The 23,344-nt window shown below is 47.2% G+C and overlaps 1 protein-coding gene across 1 annotated transcript in view; it reads right to left on the bottom strand.

The window, feature by feature from the left end:
- Positions 1–23,344, bottom strand: part of cep112 (centrosomal protein 112) — a gene marked incomplete at its 5' end in the record, with an annotated part of 169,800 nt that overhangs the window by 39,688 nt on the left and 106,768 nt on the right. Inside the window, one exon of the mRNA XM_083648557.1 lies at positions 4,901–4,963. Coding sequence (XP_083504683.1) covers positions 4,901–4,963 — 63 coding nt within the window. The remainder of the gene's footprint in view (positions 1–4,900; positions 4,964–23,344) is intronic.

Below are 23,344 nucleotides of genomic sequence, written 5' to 3'. Positions count from 1 at the left end.
AGTAGAAATTCTAGCATCGTGACATCCCTACTGAAGAGTGCCACAAACCTAAGGTTGTTGATAAAGTGTCAGGCAGGAAACGGGTGGATTATATGTTTGCTCCTAATGATGAGTGAAGATCATCTATAACTCTATAAATACCTACACTTGAACTTCCATTGAACAATAATCAATAGAGATAACAGCCTCAAGTGAAACAGGTGTCAGCAGGTAAATCACTGTTTCCAAGCATTATTTAACGACTGATAATGTATCCAAAATGAATAAATAATGTAACAGGTCCTGCTATGTGTACAGTTATGAGCTTCAGGAGGTCATGTGTGAGCTTCAGGAGGTCACGTGTGAACATTGTTTGTTGCTAATGAACCCCCGGTGTTGTACTGAGGCACGGGTTGCATCAGCGCGCTGGTGTGAACTCCAACCCCTTTCCTCCAGCATGCGCTGCCGCTTCTCATCCTCTCCCATGAATGGTAAAATGGTAAATTCCCTCTCTACCTCCTACCCACTCCTCCCATGGTACGACGGTGAGGGGATAGAGAGACGTAATGATCTCCCACCAGCATCAGCGCTACCACCCACTGCATCCTGATCGCTAAGTGGGGGGAAGAGAGCGCAGCCCCGTTCGGTTCACAGGTCACCCAGGAGGACCGGCGCACTCCCCCAGCTCGACGCTTAACACACGGGACCGCATCGGAGAAGACGCTAATTAGCAGAAGCTACGTGAGTGCGTGTGTGTGTGTGTGTGCGCACGAGAGAGGTAGAGAGAGAGAGAGAGACAAAAAGAAAGAGGGAATGAGAGAGAGAGATGCACGTATGCATGGACGTAAACATGTGTACGTGTCTCTCGTCCCCTCAGGATAATGTATGGCGCGGTACGTTTTTAATTGGGCTATTAGCCATGCGGTCGAGCTGAAGAGCGATGCCCCCTGTCAGACACTGAGGGGTTAACAGCCGGGGTTAGCCTTTGAGGTTCAAAGGCCTCTTGTTTACATTTGGCTGAGTCGCCCCGAGGGGGAAGGCAACAGAAACCCCCCCCCGCTCCACCTTCTACCTCTCAAAACAAAAGCCCACCCGAGCCCACCGACAAATCGTCTGAATTATAATCACGCATATTAATACGCTCGCACACAGCCACAGCGTCTGCATAAGCCTTTGTATATAACGATAACACTTGGACAAAAGGTGTTGAATTCTGCACACACACACACACACACACACACAGGTTTTCTTTTAATGCGTGTGTGTGTTGTTTGTTGGACCTGTGCCAGCTTTGTGTCTGTCGTCGTCGTCCCTCAAAACACCACGATTAATCACTTGTTGCTTTTGTCTGCGGCGGCCGCGCGCCACGCAAACCGCCGAAGCGGGCGAACGCGGCTGAACTTTCGCCACGGCAGCCCGACTCCCTTTGAAGTCGGCCATTGTGTAACCTAATAAGCTACCGTTTTCTCACAACATCTGCTTGTCAACCTCGCTTTCAACTCTGCGCCTTCGCCCAGCCAGCCCCAAACGAGGCGGAGGGGGGGGGGGGGGGGGGGGGGGGGGGGGGATTGAAAGGAGGAGAAGAAAGAAAGAAAAACAACAAAAACCCAGATTTGAAGGATTTGAATTGCTTCTTTGGGTAACGAGGTGCAATTAGGGCCAAATGATTGTGATATTTTAGCCCGCTACGCTACATGATGGAAGAAAGGAAGAAAACTCCTCTCTTTTGTAATGTAAACACCACTCAGGCTGTTTTGCTTCTTACATTAGCGGCGAGCTAAAAGCTGCCTGAACTCTCGGAGACATTTTGCTGAACGATAGTGTGTGTAGTAGTACTGGGAAGTTATATCTTCCTGGCTGGAGAGCAGAGTTGCCCCCTGGTTTTAACTAAGTGGGCTCAGTCTAAAAGTGAACCCCATGGCCGTCGAGAGGAGAGGTCTCGACGACGCCACCAGAGGACGCCGCGACGGGGAGAGGACGGGACAGAAGGACGGTGGCGAGAAGGAGTGAGAGAAAGTAAAGAAGAAGAAAGAAACATAATAAGACGCTCTTCCATTGAACTTGTAGCATCTTTAAAGCCCACACACACGCCATTACAAATCCAAGCGCAGGACGCTGGCACAAAAAGATGTGTGAACTGTGAAGGTGATAGCCAGTGGCGTGCCGTCCATTAGGCGAACTAGGCAAATGCTAAGGGCGCTTAAAAAAAAAAAAAAAAATTTTTTTTTTTTTTTACAAATACTTTTTCATGATAATAGGCCTACTATTATTTTACAATAGTAGACAAAAATAAGAAGAACAACGTCTTAAGTCTTTAAATAATAGTGAAATCATTTTTCTAATTCTGGCTTTCTGGCTGCCCGGGCTGCAGCACTTTCACCATGGTCCCTAATCCATACCAACCCACCCACTGCGCGGCCGCGCCCCCTTCTACCTGCTCGGAGCTTTTTCCCAGAGTGGGGGAAGGGAGCTGGAAGGTGGGTGCTGAGGGTGCTGCAGCACCCCCTGGTGGCAAGAAATGGATTTTCGAAATTGTTGGATTTGGCTGTCTTGTGTTTATACCACCAACAAGATGCATTAAAAAACAGTTTGTGCTTCCCAACTCTAATCTTATTTCATACGCTCTCTCTTCAAAAGTGTTTGATTTTCATCATAATCTGGTTTTCCATAATAATAATAATAATAATAAGTTCAGTGTTTATGCCTGTGTTTCTGTCTGTTGTAGTGTAAAACGACTAAAGGGAGAGCAGGTGCTTACATGAAAGTGAGTTAGAAAAGGAGAAGATACTGAATAATGACATCACAACAGTATAATCCTAATGTTAATTTAAAATTAAATATTCTTCTAAATATGGATGAAAGTCCAAAAAACGTAAAATTTTCTTCGGCGCTGCCCTCGCGGGCAGCACCGAGAGACCCTTCCTTACAGCACCCCCTACCTAAAAGTACTTCCAGCGCCACTGGGGAAGGGCGATTCTGAGCCTGCACTGCAGTGCTGGATTAGCTGCGATATAATTTTTATTATAAAACGTCTCTCTCAAATCAAGCAATCTGATTGGTTCACAGCCATTGTATAATTCCAGTAACCGAGTTCAATAACCCATGGCCATGGGTTATTGGTTGCCATGGCAACTCTCTTACTAAAAGGCAGCGCTGCGCTCCAGCCAAACAGCTTTCTCCTGATCTGCTGTATGGAGGGTCACTAGTCCTTACAATGAGTCATTATGGACGCATGATGGCGCAACTCTCTTACTAAAAGTACCTCAAAAACAAAATGGCGGAGACACCTTTCAGATCCTTGTGAATCGATCTTCGCTTATAACTTTACTAATACTTAGCAGAAAATGATGTTTTGTACAAGAATAGGCTAATGTCTTAACCCCTCTCTCGCGCGCCCTCACTCTTAACCCCGCATTTCTAAATAAGACGTAACGTTACTTGGTGTAGGCATATGGCTCTGGTGTGGGGCTTTGCAAAAGCTCTCAGCAAGCGCCAGGATTGGCCAATGTCGACTTCAGTCTCCAGAACGATCCAATCAAATCACCCGCACGTCTATCTTCTTGCTAGAGGTCCCGCCTTACAGTAGTGTTTCAACTGACTCTATCAGAATAAAATGCCAGTCGGACTTATAGTATTATTATTATTATATTATTATACTTGGAAACCGTTTTATAAAAGCAATATAGCACTCGAGCAGCGTGTGTTGTGGAATATATCACACTCGGCCTGCGGCCTCGTGGGATAACAGCTTATCAGCGGGATATATTCACCACAACACACTTGCTCTCGTGATATATTGCTTAATTATATTTTCTTTGGGGGAGGGGGGAGGGGGGGGGGGGCACCAGCAAAAATCTTGCCTAGGGCACCAACTTGGTCAGGCACACCACTGGGGATAGCGCGATCTATTGATTAAGGCCAACCATTAGCATTATCTAAAGCTAGAAAACAAACTGCGTCCGAGGCCATTTACACCTGGCATTAACATGTTTTCTGTCATCAGATTGCAATCTGATTGTGCTTTATCACTTGAAAGTACAGGTGTAAACGCCCCCAAAACGCATTGAAGATGGATTGCAATCTGATCGGCCAAACCACCTCCGGAGGTGGTCAGGGATGCATTGTGTACACATTGAACACAAGTGTAAATTAGGGCTGTGAATCTTCACTGGCCTCACGATTCGATTACGATTCAGAGGGCTACGATTCGATTACGATTATCGATGCATCTCGATGCATCTTAAATCGATGCATCACTTTTTTTCCCCATAATTAAAATAAACAACTGCATGTACTTCCATTATATTATATTTGATAAAGAAATAAACAAAATAAAAACAAAATAAAAAACAAAATAATCGATTTTTGACATTTGTGAATCGATGCAGAATCGTGCACGTCCGCATCGCGATTGAGAGGACACCCATTTCAGAAAACGCATGTTAATGCCAGGTGTAAATGGCCTCTCTCTCTCAGGTATGAGACCCGGAAAACTTTTCAAAGCTCCTTTTGAGCCGCGTGGCGGTAAACTTTCCAAGTAGCCGCTTCTAACGCCTCTGGATGAGAGAGAGAGAGAGAGAGAGAGAGACAGTCAGGCTTCAGCCATTCTTTATGTAAGACAGTAACCTCTGCATTTTATATGTAGATTTATTTGCGTCAGCTTTACACAAACCTCATGCCAAGAGGAGCGGAACACGCGTGTTACTACTTGTGCGCGTGCACGCGTGTATCTGCAGGAGAGGGCGGGTTGCTGTGTATTCAAGTGTGTGTGTGTGTGTGTGTGTGTGTGTGTGTGTGTGTGTGTGTGTGTGTGTGTGCTACCATCTGTACGTGTGTGTGTTCTTTCAGACAGTCCAGTGCAAAAAGGGGACCATAGAGAAAGAGAGTGGGGGGGAAAGGGGGAAGAGAGAAGAGTGATTACCTGGGCAGACTTGGCAAGCTTCTGACCGCACTCCTTCTCAATCTGCTTCAGCCTGCTGTTGGTCTGCAACAAGAGGGGAGAGGGGGAGTGTGAGAAAGAGATACGCAGACAGACGGACAGAGAGAGAGAGAGAGACAGAGAGAGAGAGAGAGAGAGAGAGACAGAGAGAGAGAGAGAGAGAGCGAGAGAGATTGAAACCAACAGTGAGAGAGTTGTAAAATTGAATCTGCCGTTAGGAAGCACACAGAGACACCCCATCCCCCCCGCCAAACTCATGCTTACACACACGCACACGCACGCACGCACGCACACACACACTCACGCACACACACACTCACACTCACACACACACTCACACACACACGCACACGCAGGCACGTTGACCTCTGCCTCTTGGCAGTGTGTCCCCCGTGCAGGCCTGTGGCCCCTGGGCGCGGTGCCAGGCCCAGTGCCCATGTGTGCCAGTAGGAGGCAGCGGCGGGCAGCGCTCCCCCTTTGATCCGTCGCCAGCGATTCATCACTTAACAGGAAGGGGAGGGGGGGAATTAAAACGTTGCTGCCAATTAGCTGGAGAGAGAGAAAAAAACAAAAGAGGGGAGAGAGAGAGCGGGCGGGGCGGGGCGAGAGAGAGCGGGCGGGGCGAGAGAGAGCGGGCGGGGCAGGCGGAGAGACACAACACAGAGGAGACAGCATGGCAGTGAATGGAGATTGTTGTTAGGAGTTTATTGAGCGCTGCTCGTCTCTTGTTGTGCTGTTCTGTTGTTGTTCTGTGGGAAGCTAGCCAGCTGGAAGCTAACAGTGCCCAGTGTCTCATACTGGATCCCCTCTCCTTTCAGCGAGCTGTGTGTCGGGATGCCAGAGCTTCAACCAGAGGCTGTGCAGTGGAGAGAGATAATGACGTGTGAAGTGTTGGATTTCATATGGGATGTCAATGGCTGCCTGCGAGTATGGTGATGGTGCGCTAAGCAAGGAGTGGAGTAAGAATACGGCTTCAATTAAAGGGGGAAACAGGTCGTAATAGAGAGAGCCCCAGGGATGACGTATTTTTGTAGTCGGAACGCGGAAGTCGCGGACTTCCGGGTTCTTCACTGTTTCTGCCTATGGGATTTTTGAATGGGTTTTTGGCGCGATGCTTCAAATAAGGTCTGTGGGCAACGCAAGCTTAATCAAACGCGAACCAGTGTTCAGCGGGATAATCTTCACACATGAGGACCACTTTCATGAGTTTTGAAGCGTAAATGCGAGCCCTAGAAGTAAAAAGCTTGTGCTAAGCTAATCCAGAACTACACACAGTGTCGCATAGGCTTCCCCGTCACGTCACCACTCAACCTGGAGTGTTGTTGATGTGTGCGCTGCTGTGCACTGATTACCCCGGGCTGAACCAGGTGAGGGAAAGAGAATTTCCGTGTTCGTCCTTTGAAGTGATGACGTTATTGACGTATAATATCCCCGTCGACTCAACAGTGTAGTCTCATTTAGCCGTTTGCTAGTTAGCCGCCCTTTTAACGGCACGTAAAAGCTTAAAAATTCATAAAAGTGGTCCTCATGTGTGAAGATTATCCTGCTGAACACTGGTTCGCATTTGATTAAGCTTGCGTTGCCCAGAGACCTTATTTGAAGCATCGCGCCAAAAACCCATTCAAAAATCCCATAGGCGAAAACAGTGAAGAACCAGGAAGTGTTAGCATCTATGTTTTCCAGACTCATTCCTGGGGCTCTCTATTGGCAAGGCATTCAACAGATTTGTTTGACTAGATGTTGAGTTGTATACAAATTCACCCCCTGACTGTACGGTTGTCATGAACCAGGCTGTATACATGTTTATTTAAGCAGTAAATGCAGGCATTTTAACATAGGGGTGAATAGGGAATGACTCCCTTTTGGAGCCAGCCTCAAGTGGCCATTTGAAGAACTGCCGCTTTTGGTACTTTGGCATTGGCCTCAGCGCAACCAACCAAAACGGCCCCCTTGATTTAAACACACAAACACACACACACACACACACACACACACAGCTCGAGGTCTCTTGCCTAATCCTGACAGCCACTGACAGACAGACAACTCACTAGCAAACAGTGGTTGAGCGAGCGCACCCCTCAAAGCCATCAACACCTGAGCTGCGTTTGGACTCTCCACCCCGTCCAAACACTTCCTGACAAACACCGCCGGCTGCTCCGAGCGGACACACCTGTCACCACGGAAACACACAGCCGTCACCACGGAGACGCGCCTGTCTTCCTGTGCCAGGGCTCTTTGAGTGGCGGCTCAGGCATCCCTAAGGGGCCCTATAGCAGCTGATGAGAGAGGAAGAGACAAAGAGGGTGTAGAGAGAGGAGGCAGGAGAAAGAGCTGTGTGTGTGTGTGTGTGTGTGTGTGTGTGTGTGTGTGTGTGTGTGTCTGTATGTGTGTGTGTGTCTGTATGTGTGTGTGTCTGTATGTGTGTGTCTGTGTGTGTGTGTGTCTGTATGTGTGTGTGTATGTGTGTGTGTGTGTGTGTGTGTGTGTGTGTGTGTGTGTGTGTGTGTGTGTGTCTGTATGTGTGTGTGTGTGTGTGTGTGTCTGTATGTGTGTGTGTGTGTGTGTGTGTCTGTATGTGTGTGTGTGTGTGTGTGTGTGTGTGTGTGGGGGGGGGGGGGGGTGGGGGGGCGTAAATCGAGTCTTCTAAAGTTTTTCCTACACCTGACACATTTGTTGTCTGCCTTTTTTTTGCAACCATTCCATCTTGACTCTGTTAAAGTGACAGTTATTGTGGAAATCTTTATATTTATAAATATATATAAATTAATATATATATATATATACTGTGTATAGGGCTAGCCTACCCCTGTTAATGAGTAAAAAAAAAAGTCAAAAACAACAGAAAAAACACATAAAGCGCTTCCATACTGCTCACATGGCATAATCCAAGTCTCCACAAGCCCTGAGATGCCAAGTTGACTTGACAATACAGCATTTGCACACTGTAATTTAGCTGGAATATAGCCATATTGTGCAGCTGTATGTGCCCGATTTATTCTTCCTCACATCAATAAGATCAATAGTGAAAATGTTTCTACCAAAGTCAAACATCAGAAGGAACCGTGCAGGTGTTTGCCAGGTAATCAAGTCGGTGTACAATATGTGTGACTGTGCATTGTACACGTATGTGTGTGTGTGTGTGTGTGTGTGTGTCTGCCTGTGCATCTAACTGTACAGTATATGTGTGTGTGTGTGTCTCACTGTGGAAACATATGGTCACATTGACACACAAACAGGCTCAGATGGTTCATAAAAACATAAAGAGCTTAGCTACTAGCCTATTCCTTTACCTGCAGTCACTCAGGGGAATATAGCAGGAAGCATTAGCACATCATATATTATACAGCTCAACCATCTAAACACACAGGAGAAATGGCTGCAAATACCGCCCATAAAGATATGGAGAGTACAGATACAGATAGCCCAGCACAACTGAGCCAAATACAAAGGCACTATCAGAGCTCAATTAAAAGCCCAGCGCGTGTGTGTGCGCGCGTGCGCGTGTGTGCGTGTGTGCGCGCGTGCGTGTGTGTGTGTGCGCGTGTGTGTGTGCGCGTAAGCACTTTCAAACAGACTACCTGTGCCCTGCCGAAGGCATTTGGGTGCTGAAGGCACTTTGAGGCTGTATCAGGCTCTTCAATCGCCTCTTAATCCTGGCGGTGTGGAGTGCGCTCGCTTTGAAGTGTGTACGTGTGTTTGTGCGTGTGCACGGGCACTCGTGTTTGTGCGTGTGCACGGGCACTCGTGTGTGTGTGTTTGTGCGTGTGCACGGGCACTCGTGTGTGTGTGTGTGTGTGTGTGTGTGTTTGTGCGTGTGCACGGGCACTCGTGTGTGTGTTTGTGCGTGTGCACGGGCACTCGTGTGTGTGTGTTTGTGCGTGCGGGCACTCTGTGTGTGTGTGTGTGTGTGTGTGTGCTTGTGTGTTAACGAGAGTGGAAGTGGATCTGAAGGCCAGGCATGCACCGCTTACTAGAACTTAATTAGTAATCTGCAGTGGGAACCAGGCCAAACGCACGCACACACACACACACACACACACACACACAGACAAACAGAAAGAACGGAAGGGCACACAAAGGGAGTGGCAGAAAACAGTGTGACAAGACACACACACACACACACACACACACACAGGACAAACAGGACACAGAACACACATGCAGAGTGTGATGTATGGCTGTTTGGCAGTGAGATTGACTCAAGGTGTTCGTTGCCATTGTTTGGAATGGAGCGATGTATTGTTACTCGAGGAGGAAGAAACGCACGTAAACAGTTCTGTTGCCAACACATGATCACTTCCGTGTGTGTGTGTGTGTGTGTGTGTGTGTGTGTATGTATGTATGTATGTATGTACGTGTGTGTGTGTGTGTGTGTGTGTGTGTGTGTGTGTGTGTATGTATGTATGTGTATGTACTGTATGTATGCGTGTGTGTGTGTGTGTGTGTGTGTGTGTGTGTGTGTGTACGTGCATGTGTTAGTTTCCAGCGGCAGGAGAGAGAGAGAGAGAGAAAAGAGTCTATTGAATATATTCTATAGCCCCGGACAGGATATTGCCTCCATATGGCATTTTTCTGCGATATGTTTCCAATCATCTGACATGGCTAAAGAGCCATGTTGGCTTTCAGCGTCATCCTAAAGCTGAACTCTGACACGAGATATAAAACGACACGCACAGAGACACGCTGACACGAGATATAAAAGGACACGCACGGAGACACGCTGACACGAGGATGATGATGTCACTGCACATGCAGAGAGCGACTGACAGGTGAGGAGGTACAGTAAAGTGCAGGCAGGGGGCGCTGCGTGTGCACAGGGACGACCAACGCACGGCACAGTGTTTTGTTTACGCTCGATGAGCATTCCTCCCCCCGGCAAACGACATGGTGTATACTGCACACCAGGCACTGAGGCTGTCAAAAGTATCAATTTATTCAAAATGTGAAACCGATACAATACTCATTTGCAACAGTGTCGATATATTAAAAATGTGAAACCGATACAATACTAATTTGCAACAGTATCGATATATTAAAAATGTGAAACCGATACAATACTCATTTGCAACAGTGTCGATATATTAAAAATGTGAAACCGATACAATACTCATTTGCAACAGTATCGATATATAAAAAATGTGAAACCGATACAATACTCATTTGCAACATTATCGATATATTCAAAATGTGAAACCGATACAATACTCATTTGAAACACTGTCGATAGCAGCAGTGCTTTCTCTTAACAGATCTTTCCCTCCCTATCTTGGGTATCTGTTGCTTCAACAAGCCAAAAGTGTTCAGATGTCTAGAGCGGGGGTAATCTGCTGTGTAAGTGCAACATCTTAGTTTTATCGGACCTAGATTATGGAGAAGCGTGCGTCTGTCCCTCCATCGGTCTTCCTTTATTTTGATGCATGATGTCGAGTATCGATATTTTCCTGGGTATTGGTATCAAAGTTAGACATTCTAGTCATTTGTGACAACCCTACCACCAGGGAGGGACCTGATTTGTGAGGATCACTTCTTACACACACACAAAACACACACACACACACACACACACACACACACACACTAAACACTAGTGATTTACAGAGAAGCTTTCCCCCCCCAATGATTCAGAAAGCCTTCAGGATTTGTGAGCGTTCAAAACAATCCTCTGTTCACTACGCAGCACGTCTCTCATAACAGTTTGAGTTCAATTTGCCAGGGAGGGGGAGCGGGGACATGTTATTTGCTCGTTTGTCGGTAATCATTGCTGTCTTTCCTGTGGATGTGTGAGTGTGTGTGTGTGTGTGTGAGAGAGAGAGAGAGAGAGAGAGTCAGAGCTGTAATGACATGCAGCTCCCCCCCCCCCCCTCTCCATTCCACACTGTGGCATCGCTGGCTGTCAGCAGTGATTGTCTTCATCTCGCCTGCCTCACTGTCACTGCACACATCACACACGGTGCAGAAATAACACATCATGGGCACGTAGAGGCAGGCACACGCAGATAAACATACATCAAACACGCGTGCACACGCACACACGCGCGCAGACATACCAAACACGTAGCGATAACACACTCTCAACCAGTCGATGTTTGGCATCAGAGAACCAATTACAACCATTACTCTCATTGTGATTGTGTTCAACAGCATGGTCGCATCATAAGCTCTTGAATAAGAGTCTGTTTGAGGCTGTGAATACGTAATGGAGGGAGCGGTTTGTAGAATCAGGGATGGCTTTAACACGAGTAGGTGGACACACATGAAAACCATAAAGGTGTCTCCTTTTCTCTTCCTTCTTAGGGATGTGCGCGACTAGTCGGTTAAACGGGCCACTACCCTCGCTAGTCAGCACCAAAAAACGTCTCGTAAAAAAACCAGCGTGGTTTGGCAGTATTTTGATCTGGTAAAATGAAAATAAGGTTGTATGTAGGCTGTCAGAATAAACTGGCATAGAACGACTCGACAGGGGCAATAGCAATGCGTAACCACATTCATTGCGTAACCGCAAGGACAGCAGGGCCTGATGCTAACTATGCTTGTGTTAGCCACACAAGCTAACATTATGCTTCTTCCACTCAACTTTGTTGAAGGCAAAGGCTTCAGAAAGTTAATAGACTATATTGAGCCTGAATACACGTCCCGGGGTGAGCGGTCATGTTTTGTAATGTGCAATGTTCATAAAGAACGTCGCAAAGTGACAAACAAGATTTGGTTATTGAAGAGCATAATTACTAGTTTCAAATGGCTCTTAAATACACAATATGTTTTGGGGATAACGTTTTATCCTTATAGATTAAATTGTGCTCAATTCTGTCTGTTTTCCAAATGTTTTCTTACTCATTTAGTAAAAAAAAAAAAAATTCATCGTCAGGGAAATTAGTCGCCAGGAACATCCCTACAGTTACCTCTTTTGCTTTTCATTCTGTCCCAGGTCTAATAATAAGGGCTCTGTAGCTAAATGCATGCAAGCATGTGTGTGTGTGTGTGTGTGTGTGTGTGTGTGTGTGTGTGTGTGTGTGTGTGTGTGTGTGTGTCTGTGTGTGTGTGTGTGTGTCGTGGGTGGGGTGACGGAGTTGTCCAATGAAAGCATCTGTGTGCAGATTTTGGATTTGGGTGTGCTTTATCAGTGGCTCTGTGACGGCTATTGATGTCTTAAGAAGGGATGGACCACCTGCGGGTCGTTCCATTTGATGACCTTGAGGGGGGTATTTGGCTGGGACAGGGGAGAGTGAGGTACAAAGAGCAGCTTACTCCATCAATGGAGGGAGGAGGGGGGGGGGGGGGGGGGGGTTGGACTGGGCCAAAGAAAGCGGATTAATCTCTCTCTCTCTCTTTTGGGATATTTTGGAATTCTAAAATCAAAGACTGAAAATTCAGTCATTATCTAGTCACCCCCATGCCCCCCCACCGGGCCTAAGCATGGAGGATCAGGCAGACAGCGCCTCACTTTGAGCTTCTGATTTCTGTGTGGTGCTGATGGACAGCTCCTATTATTGTTACAATCATACAAAGTGCTCTGAGAACACATTATTTGGCCTCTCGGATGTGGGCCACGAACATTGGATTGGATTTGGATTTGGACAACATGGATTTCTTACATTTCTCTAGTTTTTAGCCACGTTTGTCTTCACTCACCATCCATTCATCTCTCCCTCCATCCAGTGTGTCTATCATCTACCTGCTCAGAAACACGGCCTGTCTGACAGGCTGATCGGCTTCACTGAGACGTGTGCTTGATTCTGATTTGACTTAGCCTTGGCCTCAACCCAAAAAAACTGCCCAATATCACGGTGTCCTACTGTACTTCAAACTCCACTTCAAACCAAAGTGCAATCTATATAGTGTGCAACAAGATGGCAGCTACCCGATGCGATTGAGAAAGTGTGTTGCTTCAAAAAGGTCTAGGCATACGTGCATGCACACACAGACACACGCAACAACAGATATTCTTACACAGATACACAAACACCCTCTCCAGTGCATTACAATGCATTAGTTCATGGTTGCGCAGCCGCAATCATGCCGACAACCGACACGCAAAATATATGAATTCAGACGTATGTAGGCAAGTGTGTACGTCTCGTGTCACTGGTAACAAATACACAAAATCCTGTATTCTAAATCCTCTATAAAAACATCCTAAACTTCACACCTCTCTCTCCCAAAATCAGATGTTCAGCTCTCTCTTTCTCTCCCAGTCAGTGTGTCAGTGTGAGGTGAATGTGGGCCCTCTTTGATCAGCCTATGTTTCTCTCCTCCTAGCCTAATCCATGTTTCTCTCCTCCTAGCCTAATCCATGTTTCTCTCCTCCTAGACTAATCCATGTTTGTCTCCTCCTAGACTAATCCATGTTTCTCTCCTCCTAGCCTAATCCATGTTTCTCTCCTCCTAGCCTAATCCATGTTTCTCTCCTCCTAGCCTAATCCATGTTTCTCTCCTCCTAGCCTAATCCATGTTTCTCTCCTCCTAGCCTAATCCATGTTTCTCTCCTCCTAGCCTAATCCATGTTTCTCTCCTCCTAGCCTAATCCATGTTTCTCTCCTCCTAGCCTAATCCATGTTTCTCTCCTCCTAGCCTAATCCATGTCTCTCTCCTCCTAGCCTAATCCATGTTTCTCTCCTCCTAGCCTAATCCATGTCTCTCTCCTCCTAGCCTAATCCATGTTTCTCTCCTCCTAGCCTAATCCATGTTTCTCTCCTCCTAGCCTAATCCATGTTTCTCTCCTCCTAGCCTAATCCATGTTTCTCTCCTCCTAGCCTAATCCATGTTTCTCTCCTCCTAGCCTAATCCATGACCGAGTGAATCATGTGATTTGGTGTATCTCCAAATGGCAGAGGACCAGCCTCATGAAGTTGGCAACAACGCGAGGGCAGCAAGACACGACGACGGTGACAACAACAACCTCGTATCACCATCTTCTGGCTGAGGGAGAGAACAGGACGCTCACCCAGGCTGATAGTACACGTTTTACTGGGTCAGGATCAAAGCTGGTGCTATATGGTGTGGATATTAATTGTGCTGACGTTCTACCTACCAAAGAAAGTAGTGCCGGTCTCAATATGCACGCACGTGCGCGCACACACACACACACACACACACACACACACACACACACACACACACAGTTAGCGAAGAACATGGACAGAGGCAGAGAGAGATAGAGATTCATAAATAACCTAGCAACCATAGCCTGCGCCATCTTGGAGAGTTGGACCATCTGGATGTATGCAAATAACTAGGCCTATAACAAACCGGGAAGAAGAGTCATATCTGAAGAAGCATTCTGTAACACAGTAAACTCTTGTCTTTAGCGCTAGCCTCAAAATCAAAGCTAGTTTTAGCTAGAGAAGAGCCAGTTAACCGGAATAAAACAGTTGGTTCGTGTTATTGTTCGCTATCTAACTAGCTCATAGTGAGGCAACAAATGTTAATGTTAGTATATAATAGCCATTATTAACGAATCCCGACTCGTCAAGGCGTTCTGGAGATATCGCGTTAACGTGCATCGGACGTCCGTACGTCCGGACAACCCGAAAACATATAATGCCTCTGGGATTATGGCCATCGCCGGCAAATGCATAAGAAGTGGCCTTAGCTGTCTAATGTTCAACATGTTTGTGTGTGTGAGTAAGTGACATAACAGGGAGTGTGTGTGTGTGTGTGTGGGGGGTGAGAGAGAGAAAGAGAGAGAGTTGTGCCTTTCATGTCAAGGTAGTCCTATGGGGCATGGCTGGAGGGTCACCGGTGCTGTGACACAGGAAGCAGTGATTGGCTACTGCAAGGTAAAAAAAAGAGCTCTCATTGGTTGAATGTGTGTCTCCAGGAGGCTTTGTCACACCTGGTTAGTGTCTGATGAAATGCTTTTTCCCTTTGATCTGAAGGGAAAGCATGTGCACGCACGCACGCACGCACGCACGCACACACACACACACACACACACACACACACACACACACACACACACACACACACACACACACACACACACACACACACACACACACAAAATTACTGGCCTGAGGAATGATCAGCAGGTGTCGGCTGTCTTCCATCACTTGATGTATACATGTGAGTAGTAGCACATGCTTCCTCCCATACATGTGCAGTCTCCAGCTGCTTCTCTTCACCTGATAGCGAGGGGTTTCACCAGGCAGGAGGTAGCACGTGGGAGGATCATGCTATCCCCCCGCCCTTCCCCCCGAACAGATGTCCTGACTGACCAGAGGAGGCACTAGTGCAGCGACCAGGACTCAAACCCCACTGGCTTCCCACCCGCAGACACGGCCAATTGTGTCTGTAACGTCTGATCAACCTGGGAAGTACCGCTGCCGGGAATTGAACCAGGGGTCTCCACATTGGCAGGCGAGTGCTCTTACTTCTACACTACCCAGATGCCTCTTATGCAGTCCACATCTTCAACATGCTAACAGACCAATGCACACACACACACACACACACACACACACACACACACACACACACAGCTCAACACAAACAGAGAAGATTTGCACAGTTAATCTCCTCTCACAGTTCAAAGAGCCGCGCTCCTCAGACTTGGAGCAAATAGGAATTGCAGATTCCAGAGCTCCTTCACTTCCTATCAGAGCTGAGGCCTCCTGATCTTTTGTCCTGCTCTATCTCAGATCTCTAGTGTTGACAGGCAGGGAGGGAGTGTGACAATGACAACACACCTGTGTGATCACCAGGCAGGGAGGAGTGTGACAATGACAACACACCTGTGTGATCAACAGGGAGTGAGGTGACCAGGTCCAAATCAAAGAGCTTCTCACAACAAAACCATAAGATCAAAATGCACAGAACTAAATATTGAGCAGCGATTCCAAGTGGGAGATGTCCTGTGATTCATATTATGCTACGACTGCACATTCTGTGGATTCACATTTCCAGTCAAATAAAAGGGGGACATATTGATGGCTCCAGCGTGTAGTAGATTTCTGTTTAGCGGTGGATATCGTTAGCGTTGGAATAAAAGCCTGTACTGTGATGAGGTAGGAGTTTTCTTTAAATCCAGCATCATCAACCTGCTTGGCTGGTGAACAAACAGAAGTGAGTGTGTGTGTGTGTGCGTGTGTGTGTGTGTGTGTGTGTGTGTGTGTGTGCGTGCGGTGTGTACTGTATGTATGTGTGGTAAGAAACAATGATCCCACACTTCCTCTAAGCCAAGCCCTGATTTCTAAGACCAACCCTTTCTAGAAAGTCCTCATATTCTGGGCTATGCCAGAACTTGGAGGCGGGGGTCGAGAGACAGAGGGGCAGTGGAGGTGTGTGTGTGTGTGTGTGTGTGTGTGTGGGGGGGTCAAGACAGAGGGGCAGTGGAGGTGTGTGTGTGTGTGTGGGGGCTCAAGACAGAGGGGCAGTGGAGGTGTGTGTGTGTGTGTGTGTGGGGGGGGGGGGTCGAGACAGAGGGGCAGTGGAGGTGTGTGTGTGTGGGGGGGGGGGGTCGAGACAGAGGGGCAGTGGAGGTGTGTGTGTGTGGGGGGGGGGGGTCGAGACAGAGGGGCAGTGGAGGTGTGTGTGTGTGGGGGGGGGGGGTCGAGACAGAGGGGCAGTGGAGGTGTGTGTGTGTGTGGGGGGGGGGGGGTCGAGACAGAGGGGCAGTGGAGGCGTGTGTGTGTGGGGGGGGGTCGAGACAGAGGGGCAGTGGAGGTGTGTGTGTGTGGGGGGGGGGGGTCGAGACAGAGGGGCAGTGGAGGTGTGTGTGTGTGGGGGGGGGTCGAGACAGAGAGCAGTGGAGGTGTGTGTGTGGGGGGGGGGGTCGAGAGACAGAGGGGCAGTGGAGGTGTGGGTGTGTGTGTGGGGGGGGGGGGTCGAGACAGAGGGGCAGTGGAGGTGTGTGTGTGTGGGGGGGGGTCGAGACAGAGAGCAGTGGAGGTGTGTGTGTGGGGGGGGGGGTCGAGAGACAGAGGGGCAGTGGAGGTGTGGGTGTGTGTGTGGGGGGGGGGGGTCGAGACAGAGGGGCAGTGGAGGTGTGTGTGTGTGGGGCTCAAGACAGAGGGGCAGTGGAGGTGTGTGTGTGTGTGTGTGTGTTGGGGGGGGGGGGGGGCGAGACAGAGGGGCAGTGGAGGTGTGGGGGCAGGAAAAGAAAGTTAGATAAGGATGCAGTGTGGGTGAGACTGAGGCAGCATGGTGCTCGCTGGAGCCCAGAGACGAGGCATCTTTATCAGGCACAGAGGCGGCTTCACAGGCCCCTCAATGGACCAAGGAGATTGGGAGGTCTGGGGCTGTGAGCCTGCGCTCTCTCACCCGTGAACACAGCCGCACACGCCCACGAGCGTGCGTGCACACACACACACACACACACACACACACACACACACACACACAAAGATAAACTTCAATCACAACCAGACTAACCCCTCCCCCCCCCCACACACACACACACACCTCCTCATCCCACCTCCATCACTGTTCTCTTCCTTCTCTCCTCCTCTGGTTTTGCTGCAGCTCAGACGCTATGGAACAATCTTAATGCCTGATCTTATCTGCTCTCATATTCTGTTTCTCATTATTCCAACAGCTCTGTCTGTCTGTCAGCCTCCAAAACATCCCTCCATCCTCTCTCATCCCTCTGTTTCCCTCTCTGTCTCTCTCTCTCTCTCTCTGTATCCCTCTGTCTCTCTCTCTCTCTCTGTATCCCTCTCTCTCTCTCTGTATCCCTGTCTCTCTCTCTCTCTCTCTCTCTCTGTATCCCTCTGTCTCTCTCTGTCTCTTTCTCTCTGTATCCCTCTCCGTCTCTCTCTGTATCCCTCTGTCTCTCTCTGTCTCTTTCTCTCTGTATCCCTCTCCGTCTCTCTCTGTATCCCTCTGTCTCTGTCTCTCTCTGTATCCCTCTCTGTCTCTCTCTCTGTATCCCTCTGTCTCTCTCTCTCTGTATCCCTCTCTGTCTCTCTCTCTCTCTCTCTCTCTCTGTATCCCTCTCTGTCTCTCTCTCTGTATCCCTCTGTCTCTCTCTCTCTGTATCCCTCTGTCTCTCTCTCTCTCTCTCTCTCTGTCTCTCCCTTAAACGCACGTGTCTTTGATGAGAATCCATTCATGGATTTAATGGATTTCTCCGGCCTTTTTTCCAGGATCTAGGAGATGTGTTCAAAAAAAGAAGAAGCAGCAGCAGCAGAAGAAGAAAAAAGCTGGCCGGCCTCGCCCGCCAGGCCGGGCGGGCGGGTGGACTGCAGAGGACAGCGTTTCTGTCTGCATCAAAAGAACCAGAACATTTCAGCTTTTACAAAACAGGCAGAACGAGTCAATATGGATCTGAGGCCTGGCTGACATGAAGAAAGCAGGGCGAAAGAAAATAGTGAAAGTTTTCCCTGCTGCTCACTCTGAGTCCAACTTAGAGACAGATTAAAAAGCAGAAAAAAAGTAAAATCTGTACTTTTGCTAAGTTTTTCTTAGAAGTATTGTGCACTTCCAGCTGAGAGAAAAAGAAACGCACAAAGGAATCATCATGAATGTATTTGGTAAAGAGTACCGTAAATTCCGGACTATAAGCCGCGGCTTTTTTCCCGTTTTTTGGCCCCTGCGGCTTATATAACGGTGCGTCTTATCTATGGATTTTTTCAGAAAAAAAAAAAAAAAAAAAAAAAATCTCTCTTTTTTAGCACTCTTTCTAACTATAAATCCACTTCTGTTTTAATTTCCTCTCTTGCCCTCTTTTCACCACACCGCGGACACTGTGTGCACTGTAAAAATAAACAACGGTGGTGTTGTGTTATGTTGTTTTGTTGAAATGTTACGGTAATACGGTAAATGGGAGCTTCCTCAAACAGCCATCTCTTTCCCGACAATCCCCTCTGTGCGTGACCACTTACATATGGTAATTACGGTAAGCAAACGGCCACAAGCCCATCAACTCCCTCCCCCGACTACCAGGAGAAAATCACAAACTTCGGCGAATTCACACAAAGGAAGATCAAGGAATATTCCATCGAACCGGAGCAGATCATAAATATGGATGAAGTGCCTTTGACGTTCGACCTGCCACTCACTCGGACTGTTAACAAGAAGCGCCCTGGAGGATTCTTTCACCCAAAAAAAGCTTTGCTCGTTCTCGACAGCATGAGAACGAGCAGTAGATGATCATGAGGTGGTTTTTCAGACGTGTCGATATAGCAGTTTATCGCAAAAGTGTAATGGAAACACATTTTTCGCATTTGCACGTCATGTGACCCATATTATCCCTTGGAAAAGGAGCGGAAAATAAGTTTGGTAAGTAAGGTTCGATAGCCGTGTCAAAACCTCCGCAGCAAGTGGAAAACTTTGAAGCAACGCTACCTAGCAGAAAGACGAGTGTTGTGCAAAAGCGTAGCCGGGCAAATTAGATAATGTTTAATGGCAGAAATCGGTCCATGGTGACAGCAGGCTGCCTGTGTGCGCGCATTTGGCACAGCGGCGAGATGAGAGGATGAAAAGCACACACTGGTGCGGTGGTGCTGTCTGAAGTGAATACAGTGACTGTGAGTAGGCTAATACATTGCACACGTTTCAGGTGCAATTATAGAACCAAATCAGCCTTTTCCCCCCTCCATCTCTAAATCGGACCAGTTGTAGGCTATTAGGCTACCTTTTTTCCTCTGCCTGTCGCGCTGACTGCATTCACGCAGCCAGCAACATTTTGCGACTCATTTTCTTTTGAATTGATAATCAGGCTCGTTTATATGCATTGTAACTTCATGTTGGGATTTCCATTGACCATTGGTTGGATTTGAGCATGCAGGGGACGGGATATGGGGCAGATCCCCGTGCGTAATCACTGTGGCAGCTGCTGCAACGGGGAATCACTCAAACGCAACTTCAATGGAAACGCCTACAAGTCGCAATTGTACATTGTCGAAGTTGTAGAAATATCGCAATTCTTTTGCGAAAAACTGTAATGGAAACACAGCTATAGATGAAGAGGAGTTCGTTGGTTTTGAGTGACAATGAAGGAGAGAGGAGAGTGGTTGACGAAGCCACCCTGAACCTGTTCGTTTCCGACACTGAAGATGAGGACTTTGGTGGTTTCAGTACGCAGGAAGAAGAGGAAGACGAGCATTAGTGACTTGACTTCTCTGGTTACAGGTTTGCTGCACATATAGCCTATTGTTGTGTGATTTTGTCTGGGGATTAGTGACCTGACTTTTGTTTTGTTTTGTTGAAATGTTAATAAATGGGAGCTTCCCCAAACAGCCATCGCTTTCCCGACATTCCTCTCTGTGCACGAACCCTTTCATATGGTAATTAAACATCAAAACACCCGCGGCTTATAGACCGGTGCGGCTTATAGAAGAAAAAAATAGTCAATTTTGGTCCCGCGGCTTATACACCGGTGCGTCTTATAGTCCGGAATTTACGGTATATAACACGAGCAAGCTGCTGATAGTGTTATCAGCCTGGGTTTGACATTGGGCCTCTCTGCTCTGAATGCACTCCAGACTTTCCTGACAACTGCAGGTCATCATTTCACTCCGTAAACACAAAGAGAGAATGACTCATAGCTGCTGAACATCCTTCAAAAGAAAGAACACACACAGATAGGGAAAACGTGTGATTTCTTCAAACGAGGGGGTCACCCCGTGATAAACGCACTCTTTTGCGCCTCTATCTCTCTCACTCCCTTGCCCTGGCCCTGCTGGCTCTGTGGACCATATGGAGGCAAAATGGCCGCCCGCCCGGGTGCTTTTTGGAGGTCCCTGCATTCCGGGGCTAATGCTGCGCAGCTGGCGCCGGACGGGCTCTAATGAAAAAGGCTCTCTTTGATGGGCCCTGCCCGGAGGATTAGGTTCTGATCAACACCACCTTCACTCTGCTTCCTGCTAGACCTGCGCAGGATTACGCCTGCTTTCCCCCGCCGTGGGTCCAGTTACTGCGGAGGTGAGGGGAGCAAATATGACACAGAAAGAGAGAGAGAGAGATATAGAAAGAGTGTGTGAGAGAGAGAGAGAGAGAGAGATAGTGACCCCCAGAAGTTTTGATTGAAGTACTTCCTGGTTCACCCAGATAGGAAATAGCAAAGGTGGGATAATGTATCTAATGAAATGCTGTGGCTTCCCCCTCCATCCGGGCCCTGACCCTGAGGTCCCATCCCCTCACGACGTGTGTGTGCATCTCAAAGCAGCATGTCCCACAGCGGCAGGTGGGTTCAAACAAGACAAGAGACTTGGTCCTCTATAAATATTAGGGCTGTGGCGATTCACTCATCTCCCGATTCGATTTGTATTGCGATTCTTAAGTATTGCGATTCTACGATTATTGCGATTCGATATTACGATTTATTGCGATTTTTGTTTATTTTTTTGTTTTATTTTTTCAGTTAGTTTGCTTTTTACACTAGATTAGAACATGGGAAAAGTTGAATCATACACTAGAGACTGTATATTATATCATGAGTAGGGCTGGGCGATATAGTTAAAAACAGGAGCGGACTGGGATCATAATTCAGGCCGGGCATTAGATACCAAGCAGGCCAGGCCGATATGGGCCGACGCGCGTGAAATTTGGCCCGTTTGAAGCCCAATTTGGGCCGTTTGAAGCCAGATTTGGGCCGTTTGAAGTCCAATTTTACAATGAGATGCACCCACTTTAACCCTGAAGTGTAATTATTACTTCAGACTAGGGATGGGCATGGAATTTCGAATTTTCGAATAATCGTTGTTATTATCAAGGTCGACTTTTATTATTGAAAGTCGAAATTCGTTTATTGAATTTTTTTTTTTTTTGTGAGTGAAATGTTGCATTGTCTCCCCTGATTCTAAGTATAGTCGAATCGCTTGGTTTGAGCAAGTAAAACAATTTTTATAAGCAACCTCTCCCTCTTCATGGGATTTCATCCGCCATTCATTTTTCCATAAACCTTGCTTAAAATGCTTATAATTTTTTTTTTTTTTTACATTTTTAATTGTTTTTACATTTTTATTTTATTTTCGAATTTCGATTAAAAGTCGACTTTGGCCAGCGAATTTCGAATAGTGTTTTTGCTAGAAATGCCCATCCCTACTTCAGACTAACTACCGGTAATAAAGTAATAAAACCACTAGTAAACCAGTAGGCGGCATCTGGCCTGCTGTTCAGTGAGTGGCCTGACTGCAAGCACCCAAAAAATAAAAAAAATAAAAGATTTATTTTTTGCGATTATCGATTCTGGAATAAAAGATTGATTAAAAAAATCGTGACATTAAAAATCGCGATACTTAGGTGAATCGATTTCCCCCCCCACCCCTAATAAATATAGCAAGGTTTTAAACTTGCTATATTTAAAACATAAATAGTTAAAAACATAATCAGCTTATAATTGACCAACAGGAGACGCAGCTTTCTTCCACCTGTTGAATGCTGCTACTGTATATCTTAAAAACAGAGAGGTACTCAAGAGATACATACAGACTTGATACAGCTTTGATTAAGATTTATAGTTGGTCAAACTGATTTGTTTTGCATATTAAGTTAAACAGACATACATGCTGGTCTTTATTTGGTGCTCGGGGCAGACTGAGCTCTGTGGGTTCGTCAGCTCGGTGCTTTAGCTCCAATGAGACACTAGGTGGCGTAGTACTTGGACGTGCGAGCATGTGTGTAAATGAAATTGACTGTTGCTCTATGTCAATGGTTATGTTTTCCTTCATTGTCCCCGTGGGGAAATTCATCCTCTGCATTTGACCCATCCTCTTCAACCTTCCTAGAACTAGGAGCAGTGAGCAGCCACGGTGCAGCGCCCGGGGACCAACTCCAGCTCTTTTGCCATTGCCTTGGTCAGGTGTATTGACAGGAGAATTAACCCTAACATACATGTCTGTGATGGTGGGAGGAAGGAAACTAGAGCACCCGGAGGAAACGCACGAACACGGCGAGAACATGCAAACTCCACATAGAAAGGACCTGGGACGGACCGGGGGTTGGAACCCGGGACCTTCTTGCTGCAACAGTGCTAACCACTGAGCCACCGTGCCATCAATAAGACACACACACACACACCCTTAACTCATTGAGTGCCAGCCACTTTTGGAGAACGGACGCTCCCAGTGCCAGAGTTTCAGAGCGTTTTCAGTGATTTCTCGAGGCCCACAGAATATTGTGTGATATTACTATGTAAACACCGAACACGCACAAAGAACGAGGAGACTCTATTGTATCATCAGCAAAAAAAAGTTTATTGATACCATTTTCCGTTCTTTAGTTATGAGCCGGAGAAGATAGGTTGTTTTCAGCAAAAACAGGCGTTTCAAATTAGAAGCTGAGATATTCAGCCTTTTGTGAAATGAAGCATTTCAAGCACATTCACTGACTCTGAAGCTAATATTTTCGGATGTAGTGACGTGGTGTAGTTGTGTGGTGCCCTGCGTGCCCCACCCCCCTCTCCCCCCCTCAGCTGCAAACTCCTCCCCACACTAACACACAGCCTCACGCACCCAGCGTCTATTTTCGGAGTGCTCCGTTTTTGTG

The sequence above is a fragment of the Poromitra crassiceps genome, assembly GCF_964638095.1.
Source record: "Poromitra crassiceps genome assembly, chromosome: 13".
NCBI lineage: Eukaryota > Metazoa > Chordata > Actinopteri > Beryciformes > Melamphaidae > Poromitra > Poromitra crassiceps.
The sequence above is the reverse complement of the archived record's forward strand: the minus strand, read 5'-3'. Positions and strand labels throughout refer to the sequence as shown.